The sequence below is a fragment of the Sceloporus occidentalis genome, unplaced genomic scaffold, assembly GCF_023333645.1.
Source record: "Sceloporus occidentalis isolate IW3139 unplaced genomic scaffold, rSceOcc1.0.p SCAF_14, whole genome shotgun sequence".
Taxonomy (NCBI): Eukaryota; Metazoa; Chordata; class Lepidosauria; order Squamata; family Phrynosomatidae; genus Sceloporus; species Sceloporus occidentalis.
In genome coordinates this window covers 19,594,462-19,621,363 of record NW_028316994.1, presented here as the reverse complement: position 1 = coordinate 19,621,363, position 26,902 = coordinate 19,594,462, and the positions used below count along the sequence as shown (strand labels likewise).

General features: G+C 47.4%; 1 protein-coding gene across 6 annotated transcripts in view; it reads right to left on the bottom strand.

Moving 5' to 3' along the window:
* The window catches only part of KIF1C (kinesin family member 1C), a 49,648-nt gene extending 22,959 nt beyond the window's left edge, over window positions 1-26,689 (bottom strand). For 2 of the 6 annotated variants that reach the window (XM_089481031.1, XM_089481032.1), the window contains exons 1-2: window positions 25,651-26,542; window positions 2,104-2,232 (exon numbers count right to left, since the gene is read on the bottom strand). In XM_089481031.1, coding sequence (XP_089337157.1) covers window positions 2,104-2,232; window positions 25,651-25,846 — 325 coding nt within the window. In that variant the 5' untranslated portion in view covers window positions 25,847-26,542. Of the gene's footprint in view, window positions 1-2,103; window positions 2,233-16,200; window positions 16,489-25,650; window positions 26,543-26,574 lie in introns of those variants that run through there. The other 4 variants (XM_089481033.1, XM_089481036.1, XM_089481037.1 and 1 more) reach the window with 4 other exon arrangements.
* Window positions 26,690-26,902: the final 213 nt, after the last annotated feature.

The window sequence follows — 26,902 nt, the reverse complement described above, 5'->3', positions numbered from 1 at the left end:
ACTGAGAGTTCAGGCTTGGATTGCTCTGGGACCCATTGATCTGTCTTTCTAGCATTGTTGTTGTTGTTCTTGCCGTGTGCCTTCCAGTTGTCGCAACCCTAACGTGAACCTATCATGGGGTTTTCTTGGCAAGGTTTGCTCAGAGGGGTTTGCCATTGCCTTCCCCTGAGGCTGAGAGAGAGTGACTTGCCCAGGGCCACCTAGTCGGTTTACATGGCCAAGCGGGGAATCAAACCCTAGTCTCCAGAGTTATAGTCTAATGCTCAAATCACTAGTCCAGGCTGGCTCTCCTTTCTAGCATCCATAAACAAAACATGTCCTAAAAACCCCTTGGTGGACCCACAGTTCTTCTGGTTGCTTTTGAGAGGAGTCCGACTCGAAAGCCTCAGGTAAAACATGACCCAGTCTGGGAAGGAATGTGAGCGCAGGAGGGGCCAGCCGGCTGGCTGGCAGAGGCCCTTCGCGCTTATCAAAACAGGCTGGGCAAACATCTTTTGGGGCTCATTTAAGTTGAATTAATCCTGTTGCCGGGGAGGAGGGAGAGGCTTCGCATTCCAGCTGCTGCACTCCCTGGCTCTCGGGGCAAATGCTCTCTCCAGAAATCTGCTCCCCTTCAAAGCAGAGCTTCCCAAATGGAAGCAGTTGGGTTTGCAGTGGGCTGGGCTGGGCGGCCCCCATGGCTCCAGGGGCCAGTTCCCTGCCAAAAGCGCCAAAAAGTGTAGGGGAAAAACCAAAGCGGCCAGAAGTCTCCCCCTGGTTTTGAAACACTACTATTTTCTATGCTGCTGTATTGCATTTCTTTATTTATACAGCTGGCTCTCCATATCCATGGATTCTTTCTCCATGGATTCAACCATCCACAGCTTGAAAATATTCCAAAAATATATACAGATTCCAAAAAGCCAACCTTGATTTTGCCATTTTATATAAGAGACACAATTTTACAGTGCCTCTGTATTTAATGGGACTTTATAACTCAGGGAAAGGGGCCTAGAACCAAACCCCAGCGAATACCAAGGGCCCACTGCAGATTCTGTCTCTACCCTAAAACTGGGATCTGAGGCTGCTAAGAAGGTGAAAAGTAATACAAGGAAACACAGAGACATTGGCCCCATACAGACAGGCCAAAATAAAGCTGCTTCAGATCACTTTGGAGGTATGCTGTTTCAATGATGCATGCGTCCTAAGAGTCTGGAAGGCATGCCAAAGCCACACTCCAGTCCTAAGGACTGGAGCACAGCTTTGGTGCAGCTTCTGGCCTCTTAAGATATGTGTGTCATTTAAACAGCATACCTCCAAAGTGACCCGAAGCAGCTTTATTTTGGCCTGTCTGTATGGGGCCTAAGTTTTTCTTTTGCAAATGGCATTAAGCTGCCACTAGGACTGACTTCCATTTCAAATCCTGGGGGATGCTGGGGTTTGTAGTCCCATATGTCACTGGGCAGAGCCCTGTTTCAGAAGGGTTTTCTAATGGATTTGGTTATGCCACGTGGCTGCACAGCATTTGAACCCCAATCACTGACTGATCCAATGGAAAAGGAGGGTGAATCCTTTAATGGTGCAACCTCTGAACAAAATTTGTTTTTCAGCAGGACGGGGAACTTGCCTCTTGTTTGGTGCATCTACACACTCCTCATTAACTCCACAATTAATAAGTTTTCCAGTTAATTGCCTTCCTGCCAAGGCCACTGTCCCACACCTGCGATGGATCCTGAAAACTAAAACTGGGATCCAAAGTGCAAAAGGAACTTGTAGCATCATGAGATTAATTGTGTAAAAGAAATTGTGTAAAAGAAGTTGTGGCATCAGTTTTCTAGGCTTGGTCCACATTTGGTCCTTCCTGGGCACCATTTCACACCATGCATCTGAGGAAATAGACCAAGCCTACGAAAACATATGCTACAACTTCTTTCACACAGTTGGTTAGTCTCAGAGGTGCTACAAGTTCCCTTTGCCCACTGATATTTTCCAGACCAATACAGCCGTGTCCCTGGGATCCAAAGTGTGTATACTTCAACCTCAAAGGACAGAGGGAGAAAAGGACACATGCATGACCTCCTCTCCAGAGGTGTGTTCCCCCTTGATCCCAAAAAAGTAACTTACAGGTGTTTTTTCCCTGCATCTGGATCACACATCTGGCATCTCGGCTGATCTCTCGGGCGTTGAAGGGACGCACCCGGACGGCCACTTTGACGGACGCGCCAGCCATCTTGGGTTTCTGATTCAGTTCACCTGTGACATTGGGGGGGGGGGGGGAGAAACAGTGAAATTAGTTAGGCCTGATATTCAGCCATCCCTCTTTGCCCAACTTTGGACAACAACCTGTCTTCCATCAAGAGAAACAAGAAATAATTGTCCCAGGTGTGAAAGCAATCAGTCCCTGTCCATCTGTGCAAATCTGGTCTAATCCATAGAATCATAGAATCATAGAATCGTAGAGTTGGAAGAGACTGCAAGGGCCCTGATCCAGTCCAACCCCATTCTGCCATGCAGGAAATCCAAATCAAAGCATCCCTGACAGATGGCCATCCAGCCTCTGTTTAAAGACCTCCAAGGAAGGAGACTCTATCACCCTCCGAGGGAGTGCATTCCACTGTCGAACAGCCATACTGCAGAATTAATGTAGTTTGACACTGTTTTAACTGCTATGGCTAAAGACTATGGAATTATGGGATCTGTAGTTTGGTGGGGCACCAGAGCTCTCTGACAGAGAAGGTTACACAGCTCACAAATCCCAGAATCCCACCAGAGAGGAACCTCCCAGCAGAGATTAAAGTAAGCACAGCTGATAAACCATTTGTAATTAAAAAGTTTTAAAACTGAATTAAATAAATTGTCAGATGAAAAACTTAAGCACAGTTTTAAAAGCATTTCAAACACAGTAATCATTGGATTAGAAGTTTTTGGGGGTGGCCTTTAAACAGGCAGCAAATTGTAATCAGGGTTGCCCTCAATCGGAAACAACTTGAAGGCACACAACAACAACAACAATTGTAATCTGCAGAGGTTAAATTCCTGAAGCCACCTGAATAAATTACCCAGAAGGCCAGAGGCAGGCACACAAAACAAAATGAATCCAATTAAAATGAAAAGCACAATCTCAGAATACAAAGCAAGCAATCCCACCCACACTTTCTTAACAGACCCACACACTGTTGCGTTGTGTAACACATACACCACACTGTCACAACTGGAAGATGGGGCCAAACATCTCCGCCTTCAACTACTCCTCCCTGGACTTTATGCTTGTACTTTAATTCACATATGGTTGCATCCACATGGAGAAATAACCCGGTTTGGCACCACTTTTCAGAATCCTGGCTCAAGGCTATGGAATTCTGGGAGTTGGAGTTTGTTGTGGGCCCAGAGCAGAGACCCCACAATATACTCCAACTCCCAAAATTCCATAGCCTTGAGCCAAGGTTCGATCTGGGCCCCACAACATACTCCAACTCTGCTCTGAACAACATACTCCAACTCCCAGAATTCCATAGCCTTGAGCCAGGATGCTGGAAAGCGGAGCCAAATCGGGGTATTTCTCCAGTGTGGATGCCGCCTTGGTTCTAGCAAGCCATCTGGGGTCCATACTTTTAATACCACTGTTGGGAAGGGTTTGCCTTTGTGTCTTATGCTGCACCATCAACCCGCAGAGTACTTTACAAGCAATATAAAGAAATAAGAAGATGACATAGTATTAATACATCATTAATTAAAACCCATAGCATAGCTATCCAAAGCACAGCAAATGTTCCTTTTGAGACACTTCAGTTTCCTTCATTGTGATATTGTCTTTGTTTGGTAAGAATAAACATGGATGGAGGCAGACACATATCTGCACAAAGTCTCACAACTCCCTTTTTTTAAAGGAGAATATTTAATTAATTACAGTAGAGTCTCGATTATCCGACATAAACGGGGGGGGGGGGGGGGGGGCTGATAGTTGGATAGCCAAAAATGTTGGATAATCCGGAGGGTCTTGAAATCACTATGAATTGCAAACGTATTGAAGTTTTATTGCAGTAACAGTAAAAGTAACGTTGCAGTAACGTTATAGGAATCCCCCTGAATGTGACGTTTTCCCATTCTGTCAGCCTTGTAATTGTATTGTTGTTTTTATCTTGTTATCTTATTGTATATTGTGTTTTTAAATTGTTTTTACTATGCTGTAAACCGCTATGATCCATGGAATAGCGGTATATAAATAAATATTATTATTATTATTATTATTATTATTATTATTATTACATTGTCATGTATAAACAGTCCTCTGAAAATGTAAAGAAATCACTGAGAGCGACGTTGGATAATCCGGAATGTTGGATAATCAAAGGTTGGCTAATTGAGACTCTACTGTACTTCCAAATCAAGTTGGATCTGGTGGAAACATTAATTACTGTTGTAACCCGCCCGGACTCCCAGTGATTGGGTGGGCTATAAATAAATAAATTATTATTATTATTATTATTATTATTACAGCAGTTCCAATAAAGCCTTATCAGATGGCAGGGTCCTGAAAAATGGGGCTGCATGGAGCCCCTGGCACTGTCCTTGTGGCCCTTGGTCACTCCTGACTCCCTGGACTTGCCTTTTTAGTACCCCCAAAATGGAGACTCACCCATCCTGGGCCCCTCCAGGAGTTGAGATTTGCCTTTTAAAGGGGAGAGTGCTGCCCAACAGTTTAGAAATAGAAAATATTTCCCAAAACCAAGAACTGGATTTCTGGCCACTTCTCCATTTCTTTTGCTTCCCCTTTGGGGGTATTTCTAGCACTCTATGTGCCCCCCCCCCCCAGAAAGTCCCAAGGGCAGAACATTTGCCCCAACCCAGCTTCCGTCGCACATGCCACGGAAGAGGGATGGCGAGGGATGGCACACCTTGAGTGAGAAGGGCCAGAGTCCATGGATCCCATACAGACACATGGGCTCTGGGGTTCTTGCTAGAAAACCTCCGCACAACACACACAGGCTACAATCCCAGCATTGTGTAAATATTCACAGTCAGAGACACACTACACCAGCATCAAGCAAGCCCCATCCAGAAGACCAAGACTGCATTACACAATGATGGTGTGCCGTTGTGCAGTGTGGCAGTGAATACGCAGCACTGCTGTCTATGCAACACCACCTCTGCAGCTGCAAGCAGAATACATCCGTCATGCAATGGTGAACAATTTGCTCTTCATGCATAGCACAACTTGTGCATGCTTGTGTCACTAATGCCAGCTCCTACCCCACAGGGCTCCCAGTCACCCCAAGGTTTGCCCCTACTTTTTTGCCCCCCAGCAAGATACCCTCCTTCCTGGGCCAGACAGAAGCAGAAAGGTCTGGGGAGTCTCAGCAGAGAAAGCCTATCGCTCCGGACATCCCTAAAAGCTCCATCGTCCCATTACCAGTTTCCAAGCCGTCATTCAAAAACCAAACAGGTCCCAGGAATGAGCAGCGGAGGGAAAGTTTAATGAGCTGTTTTGCCCTGAAACCCCAAACAGCGCCTAATAGTTGTGAGACTACCAAGGCAGATGCACAATGGCATTCCAGGTTGGCGCAGGCAAAAGGTATGCGCCCACACAGGTGTGCCTTTGACGTTCGTTCAAGCACCACTGAAGAGTCCTCAAAGGGGCATGGCTGAAACAGAACGGGGCTTGGCAGGGGCTCTCCATGCCACATTCCGAAAATCCCCAAAATCTTTACATCAGGTTCTTTGAGAGAAATTAATCCCAATGCGGGAAAGCCACACAGACAGAGCAAGGCGCAGAACTGCTGCTTATTGGCTAAGAAGTCAGCCTCTTTTAAGATGCCTGTCAGGGTTCTCTGGAAACCAGGGTTTGATGTCGTCTCAGTCATATAAACCCACCAGGTGACCTTGGACAAGCCACATTCTCTCAGCCTCAATGGCAACCCACCCACCCCTGAAGAAACTTGCCAAGAAATCCCCATGATAGGTACACCTATGGTCGCCATAAGTTAGAAACAATTTGAAGGCACACAACAACAACAACAACAACAACCGTCAGGGGACACATCAGACGACACAGTGCAAGCCCAGGATCTCCAGCACAGTGGCCCAGGGCTGGTTTTGTGGCCCCTGACTTTTCCACACACCCCATTTTCTGCCAAAAGATGCAGCCATTTTGATCTTTTAGGTAGGCAGCAGGCTCCGCACCCTGCGCCACTGAACAAGAGACACAGCCTGTTTTGCAAAGTGGACTTCTCATTTCCTTTTCCTCATTTTGGCTGTCTGTGGGATCCCTGGGGGTCCCAGGGTCAAAAAGCATCCCCCCCAGACCCTCCACAATTATCCACCTTTGTTTTTAGGGCTGAACATTTGCACTGGGGAGGCACTTGGCATCTGGGATGGTATGTCTCCCGCTTTCTCCCCAAGTGTGGGGCTGCTGTGTGAATGTGCACACAGCAGCCCCACACTTTTAGAGAGGGGAGGAGCAGCACATTCACGCATGTGATGTTTGACAGTGTGGGAAAACAGATTGTGTGACCATGGATCACCAAAGTGCTGTGATAGGGAAAAACACGATAAGAAAGGATGCCAAACAGGTATACCTCCAGTCTTAAACTAGTGCAATTGTGGCACAAAAGCAGGCTGGTGTGATTAAGTCCCTGAAGTTTTACTCTGTCTCTCTGAAGCAGGATGCAACTAGAAGGCATGTGCAATTTTATTCCAGATACAGAATTCCATGAATAATAGCTTCTAAAATGGCCACCCGACCAAATTCATTGAAGTTCCACAGCAATAACTTCACTCTTTCCAGACAACCAGGACGGCATTCGCTCAGGATTCCCAAAGGCACCTCCTGCACCATAAAGGAAGAGCAGTTTTACTTTCAATCTAGTAACTCCAAACATGGAATTTTCTCTCTCCGCCACAATTGCCAGAGTCACGTTTTCATGGAGATACCCGCAACAATCTCCAAACCGTTTCCCTCTTTGGATTCACTTCCTTACGGTTTAGAGCGGATGGCTGCTTTGTGTCTTTGCTGCCTATTATTTCTGTGGAAGACACATTCCTCACTGTCTGGGGCCTCTTTCTTCATTAAATCACCTCTGGTTCAGAGCCCCTGGGCGCATGTATGAAACCAGAGTCTTCTTGACACCATATTGTTTCCCCCTTTACTGGCAATGACTGCATTTTAGTATATATTTTTCCCCATTATAATTTTCATTGACACATGTAAGAGTTCACAAAAGTTTCATCAAGGGTTTAATGTTCCAGTTACAATACTCCAAAATAAAATTAATTCTTAAACTATGATCCTTAATGGAAGTATTGTGTTACCTGTAATACTACAGACTTCCTATCGTCTCTCTGTCTGGCGTCCCCTCTGTTCTCTAGTGTATTTTGCTATTTTCCTTCCCACAAAGACCGGGCAGAGCTTTACGGTGGGATTTTGGGCTTTGCCATCCCAGGTGAGCTGTCAGCCTGGCATCCGCATGTTTATTCCTGACACGCCAGTGCATGGTTACCTAAGTTGGACACCCGGACTGCGCTGCCCTTCCTCCATTGTGAAAACCAGCTGTATCCTCTCCTCTTCTTCCAAACATTCGGTCACCACGCTTGACAGGCGCTCTACTCCATCCAGCGCCAGGGAGGCCGCTGTCCAGACACAACGGCAGACAGGTGCCGTCCCAGGTGCCACTGAAGTCTGTTTGACCGGCAATCCTATCATAGAGTCTTCTTGGCCAAGCTTCTTCAGGAGAGGTTTGCCATTGCTGTCTTCCTCAGAGGTTGGCTTTTGCTTGCCCACAGTCCTCAAATGGGTTTCCACGGCTGAGCAGCGAGGACTGGAGACCCTGGTCACCTGGGGTCCTAGTCCAACACTCAAACCATCACCCCTTGCTGCCTCTCCAAGGGTTTTCCTGCCACAGTTTCTCCCCAGTTGGTTTGCCATTGCTGCTTTCCTTTGAGGCCGAGAAAAGACAAATTCCTCGGGAGGATTTTAAGCAGAGGCTGGATGGCCATCTGTCTCAAGGATGCTTTGATTATGGATTCTTGCATGGCCGGTATGGAGTTGGACTAGATGACCCTTGGGGTCTCTCCTAACCCTAGAATTCTCTTACTTGCCCAGGGTCATCTAGTGGGTTTCTGTGTCTGAGCAGGAATTCAAAGTAAGTACATAAGTATTTTGAAGTCCAAAGACTTTAACAAACAGCCGTGTCTTGACCTGGAGCCTAAATGAAGCCAGCTTTGGTGACGATCAGGGGAAGGCATTCCACGACAGTTGTACCATGGCCGAGCTGGCCCTCTCTCACAACCTCACTGGGGACCCACAAAAGACCCAGTCCTCAGGCAGACACACATGCGGAGAGGCACCCCCTAAGTGCTAAGGTCCCAGGCTATGTGGGGCTTTAAATGTTATCACCAGCACCTTGGATTCAGAATGGAAGCATACTGGCAAATATACACACAGTGAAACATGCACAAAAAAAAATATAAAGGAATTGTATGATCCCTGCAATGATAGACCAAAACTCCTCTGTTCTTCCCTCCTGATCCCAACATGGGGTATGTCATGTAGAAGATGGATCAAGCTTGTTTTCTGCTGCTCCAGAGACCAGAATGAGAACAAATAGATTCCAGTTACAAGATAAAGAGATTCCACCCAAACATTAGAAAGAACTTTTTTTACTGGACGAACAGTTTGACAGTGGGACAGTTTCCCTTGGAAGTTGGTGGATCCTCCTCCTTGGGAGGCCTTTAAGCCGAAGCTGGGTGGGCATCTCCCAGGAGTAATGCAGTAGTTGTGTATTCCTGCATGGCAGGAGGGCTGGCCTGTATGGCCTCTGGGCATACCTTCCATGATTCTATGAACGACAAACTCTGTCCCGTACCGCCCTTTCTCAAAAGACAATGCACACATGCCCTTTCCTGGCACAATGTGGTCCCAAGGACACGAAAGGAATGGCAGAGATAGCGAAATCAGAGGGCTTGCTCACATGGCGGCTGTTGACAGCTAGAAAGGGATTATTTTTAGGCAAGAGAGCCGTTCCCCAGCAACCAAGAGCAAGAACTGGGAGAGAGAGTGGCAAAGATGGAACGCACCAGATGCACAGCAACTCCTCACACAAAGGCTCCAGCAAGGGACCACAAACACACGTCACCCCACCGGCCCAAACTACAAACAGCAACGCACACAAGGACAACGTCTCCCGCCTCGAGATTCACCTGGCCCCTCATCACTTTCACTGTATTCCAAAAAGTAATTTTATAAAACCACATCCACAACAAAACTATCTCCCACCGAACAGGGAGCCTTGGCATCCCCCCTCAACCTGCCGCCCCCAAACGAGGAAACAATGCTTTTCATCATTTTTCACGGCGTGCTTCAAATTGTTTGCAAATACTGTCTGTAATTAAATTTCATTTTAATGTTGATTGATTGTTATGTTTTAGCTACATGGCATTTAAATTTGTAAGTGGACTCAGCTCCCGGTTTTGAAGAAAAGGGAAAACACAAATAAAGTGGTTAACAACAACAACAGGCAGAGATACCGGGGGGGGGGGGGGCACTGTGGATTTCCATGGGGGTTAACTAGTTGGCCAGAGTGGAGGAAGGATGCCGGTCAAAACCACCCTGGGGTCTCCTAATGCCCCCAGACTCCTGGGTTTCCAGGGTTTAGGAAACACCACCAAGAAGGCCCTGTGCAATGAACCTACAACCCGACCCCTGATGCTAGGGAAGACCAGCGCTTGGAAATATTTGGGGTTTCTTTTGGGGAGGGGGAGTACATGAAACCCACTGGGTGACTTTGGGCTAAGTCCCATGCTCTCAGCCTCTGGGGAAGGCAATGGTTGCAAACCTCCTCTGAACACACCTTGCCAAGAAAACCCCATGATATTAAAAATACTGTATAAAAAGCCTTCCATACATTGGGAACGACCTGAAGGTACACAACAACAACAACAACAACAACAACAACAACAACAACAGGGCCCAGAATGCTGCCAGCCAGCGTGGCCTCCAAACAAGTTGTGATCCAAAAAACAAACAAACAAACAGATAGATAGATAGATAGATAGATAGATAGATAGATAGATGAAAATAGTTTCCCAGCTTGGTGGGGAAAAGGAGGTATGCAGAGACGCAGGGCCACCTTCCAATTGCTCAGCTCACAAGCAGGAGCTCCACACTCTGCATTGGGAAAGTCGCTTTTCGGATTGGAAATGGTATCTACAGGTAGCCTCTCTGCATTTCATCCCTAAAACACTTTGCACAGGAGGACATGATCCCCAGAGACAAGTCATGAAAAACAACCCTAAGCACATGTCTGTATTTAACCTTCTGATGTGCCAGCATCTTGTGCTTAGGTGCCTAAGGCGCCCTGTGGCTTTCCTGGGTTGTTTTTTGGCTTTTGACCACACTCACACGAGTGTCCAGGCAAAGAAATGGCTATTTATCCCTGCTGATGCCTTAATAACTGGTGGCTCCAGCAACTGTGTTGGTCGACAGTGAGCTGGACAAACTCCAGGGTGGGCACAAGTGTCCTCAGCTCCGCAGAAAAGGGAAGACATTGTCATTCAGCCGCCAGGAATGGGAAACCGGACCCACGGACTTGGCCCTCCTGGGCCTGCAATCCCCGAAGGAATATGGATCAGAGGCCTCAATTCTAAACAGAACCTCTCTACAGAAATAAAAGAAACATTTATCTGCATACATTGCAATTTCTGTACTCTCCCTGCTTTATGTAGCCACTGCCTCTACTAGAAAATTACTGTCATTTTAACAGGTTGAATTTTTAAACTGTATTGTATTTAATCCTGTTTCAAAGGGGGGGGGGGGGAGGTTCGATTTATTTATTGAGAGTATGTATTATTCCAATATATTCTAGTCATGTAAGCCGCCTTGTTTGCTGCAGCAGAAAAGTGGGGTGTAAGAATAAAGTGTATTTATTTATTTAAATGTATTTGGAAGCAAGCTGAATACACAGTAAAAGGGGATAGTTGTATTTTGAGATACAGGTGAAGTCTCCTTGTCTGAAATGCTGGGCAGCAGAAGGGTTTGGGATTCTGGGTTTTTAAAAAACTGTTGGAATCCCTGTCTTTGCAGATATGCCCAGAATGAGATTATCTTGGAGATGGGACCCAAGCCCAGTAAACACCAAGTTCATGTATGTTTCACATATATCTTATACTCATAGCCTGAAGCTAATGTTACACAGTGTTTTTTAATCATTTTATGCATGAAACACAGTTTGTGTAAACTGTAAACAAAGGTGTCTCTATTTCAGCCACCCAGGAACAAAGTGTGGATTCTTTTGGGTTATTTCAGATTTCTCAATTCCAGATAAAGGAGACTTATCTGTAAACAAAACCTTTTTAAAAATAAAACAGATAGCTGTTTGCATTCCTCTATTTGGCCAAGATGAAAACTAACCTCTACACTCTAAACAAGGATCTATTTCGACCAGAGCTGTGGAATGTGACTACTTTGAACCATAGTTCCCAGAATCCCCAAACCAGCATGGCCACTGGCTAGCAGGGGGACTGTGGGATCTGTAGTCTCAAAAACAAATGGGAGCAGCTTGTTCCCAGGCTCTCCTGCAGACCTCCAGTTTGCATTTGTTCAACAAGAACAGGACAGCCTTCCCTGCAACCGAAACAGCGGTGGAGGCGGCATTCCTGAAGGGTGTGTGAGCAGCGTTCCAGAGCTCCTTCAGTGAGTAAGTGCCCTGGAATCCCAACAAAGAGATCTTTCCTGTTTGGAGGGATCCTCCCAGGCCTAGCGCACAGAGGAGCCCGGCCTAAACCCAGCTGGTTCATCTGGGTCCACGCGCCCCGAGTGCGAGAGGAAAACAGGAAGGAAGCAGCACCCAGCTCCAGGTGCCACCTGGCACACTTGCCACCTTGGCTAAAAGCAAGGCAGGGCTTCCTCATGCTCCAGAGCCACCGGTCAGTTTAGGGATGGGCCCAATGCACCACTTCCCCAGGGAGGGGGCCCTGGCTGGGCCTGACTGGTCCCTTAAACACACACACCCTCCATGCCATTGAGAAAGGAAAAGACAACAGGTCTTGGAGAAGGAGGTGGCATTTCCAGCCTCTTGTTTCCTCCCTGCTTCATCCAAGAAGCTTTAATCCCTGTCCCCCAGAACCTCACAAGGCCCTCCCAATGCATTTCTATGTGTGTGTCTTTCCTGATTTCGTCCACCCCCCCAAGACCACTCCGGTGCATGCTTTGGTTAGGAGGAGGAAAAGGTGGCATGGGGCATCAAGATGGAGGTCTGGGGCCACTCCATCATGCGCTGGGCTTTTCCTTACTCTCTCTCTCTCTCTGCAATATTTATTACATCTCATTTTTAAGAATCCAGAAACAAGGCTTGTTGTACACAAACTTTCTAGGGAGGTGCTGCTGTTTTTCCTCAACATGGCTTTCTTGCCCTTTAGATGAAGGAGCCAGTGGTCTTCAAAGGCTTGTGTTATATACTCTGCACCTATGTATTTTGGATGCCGCCTCTTAGATTAGAGGTGGGAGACCTGTCGACGCCACTTTTGTGGCCCAGAAGTCTCCCATCAGTTGTCCAAAGACCCCCCACACACACACACACCCTAAATTTTTAACACACATTTTTTGGTATGTCCTCCAGGCAATTTCTGCCCCATAGCCAAGCAGAAAACCCCTCAAATACATGAAAACACACAGATACCCCATCATTCTCACAGTTGCACCAGAACACTATACTTTCCCCAAATACCTCTGCAGTCCTTCTCAAAATGGCATCAGGAAATGATGGGAAGGCACTTCTTGTTGCCATTTTGAGGGACTGCAGAGAAAAGCAGAGGCATTGGGGTTTTGTGTGTCCAAAGGGGCTTCAGCCATCAGGAGAGTCAAGGGTAAAGTGGGTTCTGCCCTCCATACAGTTGACCACCCTGCATCAGGTCTTCATTTTACTGTACTGGAATTACTAAATTTTCTCCATTATATAAGGCTCCATGTGGCAAACAACATCTTGCTTTGTTTCCTTAAAAAGAAAACCCTACAAGTAGCATTTATTAGCTTACATCATTGCCAAGGTATTCTGAAGGATCAAAAGAGCTGCAAAGTTTCTATCTGCTTTTGCAAACAGCATCTATACCTCACCAGATCCAGCAACATTTGTCTGCTACACCTTCCACCCAAGAAACCAACCAGCTTTGTATCTTTTGCAGCTTGAAGGTCCCTCCAAGAAAAACTGAACAAAAACTTAACCAATGTATACAATTTCATAAAAAAGAACTTAAATTCAATATTATTACACAATTACATCACTCTCCAGAATCCTTAAAATTCTTTGTTATTGAACAAGTCAAGTTTGGTACTTTTTATAGTGGCAACAAACACACTAAACTCCTACAAAGAGAATCATTTTGGATTCATAAGTTGTCATCAAACATACCCAAGGGTTTAAATGATCGGTTGGATTTAAGTTCTTTTTTATGAAATTGTATACATTGGTTAATATTGTACAAATCAGAGACAGATATGGATATGGGAAGAAGGCCAGGCAGATTACATAGAGCTATATTATGCTCATAATGTATTTAGAATGAGTCGGAGTTGTTAGGTACCTTTCAATTATTATAAGTGTTATTATGCATTCAGCTATGGTTTAGGCTTACTTTATGGGACATGTAGGATAGTATGTCTCTAGAGGATATACCTTTAAGAGAATTCAATGCATCACTCTATCACCTGCAGCCTATTGCTGAGGCAAAGTATATTATGAGTTACTATTCCTGTGAACTTGTACCAGCATCCTTTTTTATCAGTCAAGCCAAGCTGTTTAATATTGTGGGTAAGACATAATGATTCAGTTTTGTTTGTTAATTATATTATATTTTGTATTATGTTGCTGATAGTAATTAATATATCTTTGATTGTTAACTTTGTGTATTTAGAAGTATGGAACACACAATGTACTATATTATTCCGGTTATGAAATTAATATGCTGATGAAGACCTTGGTGAGTCGAAACGGCCACACAGGACTCCGGAGGTAGCCGTCCCATCTGAATTCTACTTATAAGGACCCTGCTACCAGCCAATATTATTAGTTCCAACTTCATGTTGATTTGTTCCAAGCATCATCCATCATCATTGCTTTTTAGATTTTGGACTCTATATTATGTTACAGCAGTAGAACCTCCTTCACTGCTAAAATCAGCAACATTGTGTATTTGGACTGTTACCACTTCACTCTTTAGATATATATTGGCTATTATTGATGTGTCGTGCAATTATGTATCTGGATATATATATCTTGTGAATAGACATAGTCTAGTTATTATACATATCTCTTGTTGTTCCCTTTTTGTTCAGTTTGTCTAAGTGTAAGCCTGCTGCTCGTTGGTTGGGGTCCCTCCAAGAAGCCAAAGTGGCAACCAGCCCTGCCTGAACAAGTCGCTCACATGTCACATTTCCTCTCTCAACTCGCAGAAGCCCACTAGATCACCAGTTCTCAAACTCTGATCCTCCAGGTGTACTTTGAACTTCAATTCCCAGAACCTCCAGCAAGACTGGTCAATGGTCAGGTGTGCTGGGACCTGAAGTCCAAACCTCAAGAGGACCAAACTTTGAGATCCACTGGACTAGACCACTTGCAAAAAGAGATTTGGAAGGCAAAATGGTCCTTCCCAAATCACAGATCTTGAAAATATAGGTTGGCCAAGTCCCTGCTTAAACAGCCAGGCTGCTAAGGAGATGTGCAAAAAGGGTAGTATGCATGCCTCTGCCTGGGCCCAGATCCCCAGCATAGCTCCCTGCAAGGTACAAAGGTTAGAAACACCCGAAGAAACAGCCATGCATGTCCATTTTGGCATCCAATGGCCAAAGAACCAGCAGCCCCTTTGAGGCTCCCTAGGAAGAAGAAACCCCCAGGACCAGCTTCCATAGATGCCAGTCCGTCACACGCAGCCAGCCCAAACTCGTCAGAATTTACTGTAGACTACTGCAAGACTCAAAGAACGGCGCACAATGTTACCCCTCCAAACCTTCATTCTCGAGACATATAAACTCTTCTATGAACAAGACAGTTAAAGGTAGGGAGTAAGACATTTAAGAAGGGGAGAACACCAATTCCCCAACATTTAGGCCACAGGTAGAGATTGTTCCATTCTCCCCAGATGTTGTGAGACAGGAACATTATTTTAAATGGTTTTAACTGGCTTCAAATTGTCTCATTTTGAGTAATAAATTATTTGATGCTTTTAGTCTTTTAAAAGTATTGTTTTAGTCTAAACTGATTTTGTTGTACTCCACCTTAAGATCTGCATATATGGTTTTTTTAACTAACAAAGGTAACTCCCCTCATGCTTCACCGCTGTCTGATGGGAGTTACAATTCAATGACTTTCCGAGGGCCACATGATTCTCATCTCTGGCTCAAAGACCAGGGGTTTGTGTTTTGCAAAATCTTTTGGTAAATTAAGCTTTGAAGCACCATCATGGTGTTGGACTGGGGCTCCAGAAGGCCAAGGAAACGCTTTGGGTGACCTTAGTCAAGTCACACTCTCTCAGCTGCCTACAGGGAACAACACAATGGCAAACCTCCCCTGACTACATCTGGCCAGGAATAGCTTAGCACAGGGTTGCCTTAAGTCACAGTTGACTTGTAGGCACAGAACAGTATAGTAATAAACTGGTGGCATAGTGGTGCGGGGGCTGGACTAGAAGTCCAGGCGACCAGGGTTCAAATCCATTCCATTCAGCCTTGGAAACCCTCTGATGACTTTGGACAAATCTTACTCTCTCAGTTTCAGGGGAAGGCCATGGCAAAGCTCCTCTGAATAAATCTTGCCATGAAATCCCTACTTTTTAAAGAGAGGAGAGCAAAAGCAAACCTCCTCTGAACAATAAATCCTGCCAAGATAACCCTAGGACCATGCAGTTGATTTTAAGGCACATCCCAAAAACAACAACAACAACAGAGATTTGGGCTGGAAATCTGACCCAGAGGCTGCTTCCCTGAAACATGACCCCTGGCTCAGCATCCACAGAGGGATCCCAGACAAAGCAATGAAGGGAGGGTGGCCAGTTTTAAAGGACTCCATGGCCAAGCGGGGATTCAATGGCCTCTTCCCATTGCCGCCTTCCAAGCCCTTCTTCTCCCCACGGGGCCAACTAATCCGCCAAGCAGCATCCCAAATCCCTGCTTGTTATTTTCCACTCCTGCACCCACCTGCCTGATGCTTTGCCCTCGGACGGAAACAGAGAACCCACCCGGCGTTCTTTTCAAGCCGGAAACTTTCTCAGGATAATGTGGAAAAGCTTTCCCAAACTCTTCCTCCTCCTCCTCCCACTTCCCACTCTATGAGCAGACATCTATTTCTTTTCCTCCCTTTTCACGGCACAGAGATGGTGGCGGCAGCTTTGTGTGTTGTGTGCTTAAAGCATTTGCTGGTTCAGCTCTGTCCTCTGAGCCGTGGAGGCCCCATGGCCGGCTCTCCTTCCAACCCGGAGGCCCCTTCGGCTGCAGAATTCCTCCAGTCACCAGGGAAGGAAGAAGGACAAGCAGGGGCAGCCCTAAAATAAAACAGAAAGACACCCACCACCACCATCACTGCATTGCTTTTTTAAAATAAAACAATTTGCACACAACCAAGCCTGCCTCCACACTGGAGAAATAACCCGGTTTGGCACCGCTTTTCAGCATCCTGGCACAAGGCTATAGAATTCTGGGAGTTGGAATATGTTGTGGGGCCTTCCTTCCTTAAGCTCTGCTCTGGACCCACAACAAACTCCAACTCCTAGAATTCTATAGCCTTGTGCCAGGATGTTGAAAAGCAGTGCCAAACTGGGTTATTTCTCCAGTGTGGATGCAGCCCAAGAAAGGAGACGTCTTCCACTGAGTCACTTGCTGGTTGTACATGATATTCTTGCAAACAAGCTAGTGAAATGTAGGCTAGACAAGGCAGCTGTTATGTGGATTTGGAATTGGTTGACCGGCCGAACCCAAAGGATGGTCAGCAATGGCTCCTTTTCATCCTGGAAAGAAGTGACCAGTGGGGTGTCCAGTGGGGCTCTGTCCTGGGCCCAGGGCCATTCAACATCTTTATCAATGACTTGGAGGACAGAATTGGGGGGAGACTTATCAAATTTACAGATGACACCAAATTAGGAGGAATAGCTAAGACTCCAGAGGACAGGATCAAGATTCAAAATGACCTGAATAGACTAGAAAGTTGGGCCACAGCTAACAGAATGAAATTCAACAGGGAGAAATGTAAGGTACTGCACTTAGGAAAAATGAAATGCACAGATATAGGATTATGGGGGACACCTGGCTGAATGAAACTACATGTGAAAGGGATCTAGGAGTCCAAGTAGACCACAAGTTGAACATGAGTCAAGAGTGCGATGCAGCAGCTAAAAAGGCCAATGCAATTTTAGGCTGCGTCAATAGAAGTATAGTGTCTAGTTCAAGGAAAGTAATAGTGCCACTGTATTCTGCTTTGGTCAGGCCCCACCTGGAATATTGTGTCTAGTTCTGGGCCCTACAATTCAAAAAGGACATTGAGAAACTGGAGCCATGTGTCCAAAGGAGGGCAACTAAAATGGTGAAGGGTCTGGAAACCATGAAGCCCTATGAGGAACAACTGAGGGAGCTGGGGATGTTCAGCCTGGAGAAGAGAAGATTAAGAGGTGATATGAGAGCCCTGTTTAAATACTTGAAGGGGTGTCATATTGAGGAGGGAGCAAGCTTGTTTTCTGCTGCTCCAGAGAATAGGAGACAATGGAGCAATGGATGCAAGCTACAGCAAAAGAGATTCCAGCTCAACATTAGGAGGAACTTCCTGAGAGTAAGGGCTGTCCGACAGTGGAACACACTCCTTCCTCGGAGATTGTGGTGGAGTTTCTTTCTTGGAGGTCTTTAAGCACAGGCTGGATGGCCATCTGTCAGGGATGCTTTGATTTAGATTTCCTGCATGGCAGAAGAAGGGGGTTGGACTGGATGGCTCTTGCGGTCTCTTCCAACTCTAATATTCTATTATTCTACTCCCCTAACCATTCCTTATTTTGGAGACATGGAGGTGGTCAGAGAATTACACACTCTGGACATGCTCAGAGGCACGTCACTCTTAACAGGGTAAGTCCTGGTGAACTCCAACCCAAAGCTCAGCTCTGCACTCCAGTGGCATGAAGTTCTTGGCATGCCTTTCTTGTTTATTCATTAACAAATTTATATCACAAGATCTCTCACAAGCTTATGCTAAAATTAGTTTAAGCATTGAAATTCCTTTCTTAATGAAAGAAAAAAACCCTCACCATTCTAAAAATGTATTAAACATTTGAATAATTTTGAAGTTGTTGTTAGTTGCAATGAAGCTGCCTTCAACAGAGGGCTATGCTATGGGTGAGAGACCCCCAAGTCACCAAGTCCTCCCAGCGCCGCTCAGGTCTTGCAGCCATGGCTTCCCTGATGGAGTCTATCTACCTTTAACACTATCGCCTCCTTGTTCCCTTTCCCTTCCACTTTTGCTGCACAACGATGTGTCCAAAGTACGATAGCCATCTTGGCTTCTAGGGGAGTTCAGACCTGATTTGCTCTCAGACCCACCGATTTGCCTTTTTGGCAGCCCAGGGCATCCGCAGAGCTCCCCTCCAGCACCGGGTTTCCAATGCATTGATTCTATTCCTATCATCCTTTGTCACTGGCCAGCTTTCACAATCATACCCGGAAACTGGAAAAACTAGAATATGGATGATCCTGACTTTGGTAGCCAGCGATCTATCTAACTGCTGAATAATTTTAAACTGTTAAAGTACTCCAAGGGCCTTGAAGGCTTTCACGGCTGGAATCCATGGTTTCTTGTGGGGTTTTCAGGCTGTGTGACCATGTTCTGGAAGAGTGTATTCCTGACATTTTGGCTGCATCTCTTGCTGGCATCTTCAGACAATTCTTCGAAGATGCCAGCCACAGCTGCTGGGGAAGCGTCAGGAATAAACCCTTCTAGAACATGGCCTCATAGTCCGAAAAACCCACAAAAACCTACTCTGAGCCTGTCCGTCCGTCCGTCCATCCATCCATCCATCCAAATCAAGATATATAAAATCCTTAAGCCCCCAAAGCTTTTTCAAAAACCAACAGGCAAACTCAAGCCGCAGCAATGGATTTTGATGCTGGCAACAGGGATGACCCTTGGGTTCCCTTCCAGCTTTCCAATCCTCCAATTCTAAAGATGTGGCCCAACTTCATTTCATTTTCCAAAAACAGCCAAACTGAGTGGCTTAGGCTAATTTATTAAGTTTTCATTCTCATTTTCGTGGTCTCTCTTAAACTTAAACACACACACACACACAGGGCCACTGCCACTCCTGCTCCAAACAGGCATTTGGCTTGGCTTCTCCTGTGGCCCATGTAAAGTGTGAACGCGCCACTCACACCCGCACCCCACAGGCGATAAGCCTTTAATTAGAGGCTTCTCCGGCCATCCAGGAGTCTCTGTGACTGTAATCCTACGGCTGGTAAGAAACTGGCACATCCCCCAAATGGCATCCAACCTGAAGCATACGCCCGGCCGGCCTCTCTCTTCCACCTGCCCTGCCCTACCCTGTGTGCGAGATGCGACAGGTGGGGATGAATCACCCGATAGAGAGAAAGGTGGAGACTCCTGAGCCCAAGTATGTTGTGAAAGTCTCTCAGTCTCTGGCCTCCTTGGGGATCTTCCTCAATTATAGGCCTCTGGGAGAAAGCAGGCCCCTCCAGACCCAGAGAGGCAGCACCCCCTGTCATTAGGCTCTTTGGCAAAGGATTGCTGCAGGTGTCTGCAGAGAGGAAGTCAGAAGAAGACTGCCTGGGCAGACAAGTCCCGGCATGGTGCCACGCCAAAGGACCAGCAACCTACAAAGGCAAAGAAGAGCATTATGGCAAAAGGGGGGGGGAGCTGGAGGCATACTGGAGGCATGGGGCAGTAGTTAGTCTTGGACTAGGGCTTTGGGCAACCAGGGCTGGACTCTGCACTCAGCCATGGGCAAGTGCCACTCCTCTCTGGGATCCTGAGAGGAAAGCCCTAATCTCCTTGGAAGAAATCTGGCCAAGAAACCCCTGGGAGAAGATTGCTGTAACAAAGGGCCACACTTGGAAAAGCGGACAGAAAACTGGGGGAGAGAGCTGGGATGGTGGAATAGATGTTAAGCATCCCATTGCTCTGGCATTTCTCAGACAGACTGTGTGATTGTAAGGGGGCTGTGTGTTTGTATAACAGAAAAAGCGGCTCAGGGCAGAGTCAGCAACTAGAGGAGGGGGACTTCAAATATGGGCTTGCCTAGGAGGCATCTGACCTGGCCCTCAAACCGTCACCCAGGCTTTTGTGAACAGGACTGGAACCCCCTTCCCTGCCCCAGGGCCCCCACCTGCCAGGAAGCTGAGAGGGATCACAGACGCCAGGGACCCGGAAAGCAAACAAGATTTATGGCAGCGGAAACTTTTGTGGACCTAAGAGTTCACTTCATCGGATGCAGGGAAGATTACTCTCAGTTGGCAGATTCTGGAAGAGCGGTTTCCAACACACACAGACACAGGAATACAACAATATCCAAAACCCACAAAAGAGTGATGTCTTTATTGGCCACTGAAATGCAGACAATGCATCCTGCAAGTTTTCAAAGCTTCACTGGCTTCTTCATCAGGCCAGGGACAAAGGGCAGTCAAAGACATTTCAAGGCCATTAGCAATAGAAAAGTAACTTCCCGTGAGACCCTGCTCATGTGCAGAGAGCCTTTGTGGCTGAAGAGCGGGGGTATAAATACTCCAACTCCAAAGAAAGAAAGAAAAACAACAGGGGGATAAATTAAATTGTTTATTTTTTAAACTTTATAGTTACATTTTTAAACGCTTTTGTATTGTTTTTAAATTGTACTGTTGTGAAAGTGTACTTGTGTACTATGTTTGTTCTTAGCTGCCTTCAGTCCCTATATTGGGAGAAAGGAACAGAAGACGCAGAAGACTTTCTCTAAAATATTTCATTCGCCTTTCTAAAGAACATTTCCTGTAATATATTCCGCAATTTCTCCAAGAAAAAAAAGGCTGAGAGGGAAATATTTTTCTATTATTATTATTATTATTATTATTATTATTATTATGGCCTCCACATCTCAATTAAGCCACCATCATTCAATGCTTTCCCGACCGCAGAGCTGTGGAGGGAAGACCATGAGCTCCTCTGCAGCGACCGCCAGCGCTGGCCACGGAAGAAGCCGGCAGAGCCAAAGACTCCGGCATTTTCGACGCAAAGAAAGCAAAAGTCACAGACCCAGATTTTTAAACAAAATAATGAAAATCTGAGTTTGATGGAGCCAAGGGGAAAGTGGGACCCAAACAAACAGGGGAAGGGTGAGGACATGAGCAAGGCCAAACAATCCCTTCCGGTGTCAAGCCCCAAGATGGAAAAATGAACTCTGAAGGACCACAGACCAAGGAAAGGTCCCGTGAGCAGGAATGGCAGGAGGAAGCCAAGGAGGAGGAGAAGCTGGGTCAAGGCGCCTGGGACACTGGCCTGCCGTCGTGTTCGCAGTGTGCAAACACAAAAGGGCACACCCAGCAGTTATGGCGAGAGGAGGACAAAACCTCCCAGGCTGGAAAGGCATCTTGGAAGCCCAGCAAGAACCTCTGGGGCAGGGTGTCCAAAGCTATGTTTTCCTTGGTCAAACTGGAAAGCCGAGCCCAAGAAAGCCTGAGAAGGACAAGCGAGATAGTCAGGGGGCAGATCAATTCCCCTGGGAAGAAAATGTGCACGGTTTTGGCTCTTTGGCTAGAGAGCAGCTCCAGAGAGGTGTGTAAAATGATGCAAGGAGAAGAGGAGGCAGCAGGTGACAAGGAGGCTCTTCTCTCCCTGCCTCGCATACTTCTGGAACCCAAAGGACTCGCCATCCACTGGAGAAGAACAGCAGGAGAGGAAGGATCAGTTGGACTGGAGGGCCCTTGCAGTCTCTTCCAACTCAATGATTCTATGAGAGGCTAAAATGACGGACCTCTTCCTACAGAGTGCAGTTGGAACTGGGGAACAAGGGGATGGCTGGCAACTTGGACAGTGCTAAAAGAAGGAATCAGACAACTATATGGTGGGGGGAGTGGAGCAATACCATCATGGCTACTGGGCTACTGGTCAAGGAGGTCAAACAGAGCCTCCAGTCATGGATGCAGTGTACCTTCTGGTCTGATCCAGCAAGGGCAGATTAAGGCTGCTGTGGGCCTGGAAATCAGGGGCCCTTCTGTATGTAAGTCTGAAGTGGCAATGCAGAAATGAAGCAAATACATTAATAAATACTAAATGAAATAACCGGCATCCCTCAGTTAACAAAGCTTCTGACAAGGAAGCTCTTTTTTAACCCTTTTCTACTTTGTAGTTGGGACTTTTTAAGCATGATCTGCATTGGGAGGATGAGAAAGGACTGGAGAAACACAGCCCTCCAGTGCTAGATTTCAGTAGTAGTTCATTTGCTGTAAATAATGCAATAATGCTTGAGTTGCAAGAGTGGGATTCTCCATTTGCCAACCATACTAGCAGAAGCTTTCCTGAACCTTAGTCTATTTGCATCTGAGGAAGTAAACTGGAGCCCAAGAAAAGATGGGTCTTGATGAGTCTCCAAAGTGCTACAAGATTCCTTTATATCCTTTTATGCTGAAACAGCTTAACAAAACCATGCCTTTGAATACTGTTCCTATTGATAGGTATTGTTAATGCTAATCAAGTTATGTCTGTTATCGCTATTGATACTTTATATTGTACTGCTAACCTTTAGTAGAGCCAACACCACCACCACCACCACCATTATCCCCACCTTGGTCCCAACTGCAAAACCCAGAGGTCTCTCTGTTGGAAGCCTTCCCCACTCCCCACTGCAAGTCTCATCTATTAGCAAGCTCCAAAAGAGAAGGTGGCTGCCATGGGGCAATCCTGACCTAATTGCTCTTAATGAACCAGATCCTGGGCTGGGAGAACCGGCTAGAGAGGGAGAGACAAAGATTGCAAGATCGGAGGGAGAGAAGATGGATGAACTTGTTCTTGCATTCCCAAGAACAAAAGAGGTTTCTATGTTCAGCTGCGTGAGCAAAATCTTTTTTAAGACGGGGTGTGAACCATTTGGCTTGCCTAGAGCAGGCTCCTCCAAACCCTGGGCCCTCCGGAGGGGTCAGACTGCAACTCCCAGAATCCCCTAGCCAGCACTAGAGCCTTTCTGGCTAAGTGCCTGTGACATTTGATCAGCTGTTGGACCTCAAACAGGAGTCATGCCAGACGGATCAGGAGGGTTTGCTCTTAAACAAGCCAAGGCACAGCGAAAGGCTCACCAAGAAACAAAGAGGGGCCACAAACTGGGAGGAGGGCAGGCAAGAGGCACCACTCACCCGCCACAAAACAGCCGCTATCTAAAAGCTCCAACCAGCCAGAGGCTGAATTGCAAGGATTTTTCTTCCCAAATGTAAGGAACGGTCAAAGGGTCGCAGGTGCTGCCCACTTCCCACACCTCTTTGAGAGAAGGTAAAGGGTTTCAAAGCCAGGGGTCACTTCAGTCCAGGTAGGGGTGGCCACACTCTGCTGCAGCCAGTCGGTCCAAGCAATCCAGACAACAGTGCACTACAGAGAGAACATGGGAAAAGATGACAACAAGAAAGTGGGGTGAGGAAGATGCCCCCTCAAACATCTCTCAGGAGGCTCCTACCTGCCAGGAGGTTGGACTAGCTGGCCCTTGGAGTCCTTTCCAACTCTATGACTGTACGCCTGCGATTCCTGGTGCCCCAAGGAAGACAAGTGGGGAGAGGATCAACATGGAGAACAGCTTATGGAGTGGACTAGAGGACTTCCAGGGTACCTTCCAATGCTCTTGCTCCATGCTTCTACAATGAGAATCTCTTTCAGTCCAGAGCTACTAAGTAAGGTGTTGGAGTGGAGTTCCCAAAAGATACTTCCCAAAACTCAAAGTGTCCCAAGAAACATAAAGACAGGCAGGTAGGATGGGGTCCATTTCCTAGCAGGGGAAAGTCCACAACCATCTGTGAAGCCCACCAACAAACACAAGTGTGTCCTCTCACCTTTCTCCCCAAAGGCAGTAGACAAGGAATAGCACCCAGCCAGACTCTCACCTGAACAAATGAGGCTCTGAGTTTAGGGGAAAGGAATGCCTTGCCTTGTCTACCATTTCCTTGAAATGACATTATAGGGGCTGGTTCCCAATATGATTTAAAGTGAATTGCTGGTCGGTTTGAAACCGGTTCCGATCATACATTGATCGATTTCTGTTGTGATAACGTGAGGCAAACTCAAAAAACCCCGTTTTTTCCAGACAATAGGAGTCTTATCAGCCAGCTATCAAGCAAGCCGTCCCCACGGACAAAGGCCAGGCCTCACAGTCACCCGAAAGCCCATCATGATGAGGATGAGGATGAGGATGATTAACACCCTTTCCCCCAAAACATCAAACATATATAATCAGAGGCGGACAATAAAACTATGCTAAAATATTAAAATGACTAAAAGCCTCCACACAGTTTTTCCAAGAAATGTAAGAGAGAGGGAGGTAGAAAGAGGTCAGTTCCTTAAAAGGGGGGGGGGATCTGTGAAGCCCCTCCACCAACCCCCCCCCCCACAAACCTGTCCTCTCACCTTTCTCCCAAAGGCTACAGACACAGAATTGCACCTGCCAGGCTCTCACCTGAATGGATGAAGCTTCCATTGTAGGGACAAGGATCCGCTCTGGGAATGCCTAGCCTTGCCTGCCATTTCCTTGAAGTGGCTTTTGAGGAGTCTTATCAGCTGCCTTCCAAGCAAGCAGTCCCCACCGACAAAGGCTGGGCCTGACTGTCACTCAAAATCCCAACCACCACCACCACCACCATCATATATTGAATAATGCCCTTTCTGCCAACGAGCGCAACATCAAACATACAAACAGCCAGCCCTCCTTATCCACGGGCTTTTCATTCACAATGCAATCCTCCACTTGAAGATATCCCAAAATATACATTCCCAACATCAAACCTTGATTTTGCCATTTTGGACAAGGGGCACCATTTCACTAACTGTCCTGATGAAGAAGCCCATGGAGCTTCAAAAGCTTGCAACAAGCGTATTGTGCATTTCGGTTGGCCAATGAAGGTATCACTGGTGGATTTTTGATTGCATTTAGTGGGACTTGGGCATCCACCGATTTCGTTCTCCATGGGGGATCCTGGAAGCAAACCCCAGCAGATCCCAAGGGCCCACTGTAATATGAGACACAAGCGTATAAAATGCCAAACTGCTCTCAAGTAAGATCCCAGTCCAGTGGGGCTCTGGGTATCTGCTGGGGTCTGCTTCCAGGACCCTTCCCCTATGGATACCAAAACCCATGGATGCTCCAGTCCCATGAAAGTGAATGGCAGATGAAAAGTACCTCCCTTACGGCAACATCAAGAGATGCCTTTCAGAATATATACGCTCAGTGCTTTCCAGCCAAGGGTCTTGAATCCGTAGATGCAGACTGAAGGCCAGATGGGTCTCCTTTGGCTCACTTTGGGGAACAAAACCTCCCCAACTCTGGAAACAAATGATGAATGCATTGGAAAACCTCCACAAACCAGGCACTCCTAACAACAACAACATTCATCCCTCCCCTTTTATGGATTGAGGTGGGGGACAACAAAGAAGGCCAGTTAAAAGCCAGAAGGACAAGGAAGGCGCCCTGCCATGTTACCTGTTGGAGGAAGAGCAGGAGGGGAAGCCTGGGCCAGGGCTGTCCGCAGTGGCCTCCGACCGTCCGTCCGGAGGGAGTGACCCCTTGCGGTGTCCCATGCCGTGGGGCTGGGAAGGGGACAGGACATGTCGTCCTCCTCCCAGAGTCCACTGCAAGCAGGAGGCAGATGCTTCAGGGTCTTCATCATGCGCCACATGCGCAAGGGACAGCTCACGGGCCTAAAAATAAGCTCTGGCTCTTTTGACTGACCCAGAAGCGCAGGCCTCCTCAGCCTCTGACCTGGGCCCTGCAGCAACACCTCAAGCCACTCCAAAGCCCCGCTTCTCTAAGGCCGCCACACTCTCTCAGCCTCAGATGAGCTCAAGGCAAAGCCCCTCTCTTTCTTTCTTTCTTTCTTTCTTTCTTTCTTTCTTTCTGTGTCTCTGGCCTTTAGCCCTAAAGGCTCTCAGAAGAGGAAACGCCAAGGCTGCCAGAAGACGGAAAGAAGAGACCCCCGGCCTGAAGCCCCTTCCTTCTCAGGCCTTGGGGGCGCTGAGGAGGCCCCAGAAATGGCTCCTGGGACCAGGGTTCGAGTCCCCGCTTTGGGAGCCGCCCTTGGCGATAAGGCACACTCTCTCAGCCTCAGGGCAGAGGGCGGCTGTAGGGAAGGCCCAGTCTGAAGGAAGGAAGGAAGCCCCGGCCGAGGGGGCCAGCGGAGAGGCCTCCCAAGGCCCCAAAGGGGAGATCCCGGCCGGGCTCCCTCTGGGGAGAGAGAGGCCGCTCCAGGCAGTCAGCCCAGCGGCCCGAGAAAGGGCAGGCAGGCAGGCCCCCTCCCTGAGACCCTGCGCCCCAAATCTGCTCCTCTTTCGGGGCCCGGGGCTAAAAGAGACCCTCCCCCCGAAGAGAAGCCCCCTTTGGCCCGAAGCCCTGGGCCTCCGCCCGCACCTTCCACTCCTCGGCTTGCCTTCGCCTTCGCCTTCGCCTCCTCGGAGGGGTCTTCCCCCCTCTTCTCTGGGGGGGAGGGGGCTGGAGAGGTCCCGGGCCCGGATTCCCCGGGAAGGGAGGGGGAGGGAGGGAGGGAGGGAGGGAGGGAGGGGCAGGACGTCGCGAGAGCCGAGTCCGGGAAGGACAGGCCTGGCCCCGCCCCCCAAGGAGGGAGGGAGGGAGGGAGGGAGGGAGCGCTTAAAAGGGCAACGCCACAGACCCCGGGGGGGGGGGCGAAAGGGCCCTGATCCTCCCCGATCCTCCTCTTCCGCCATGCAGGAAAGCAGCC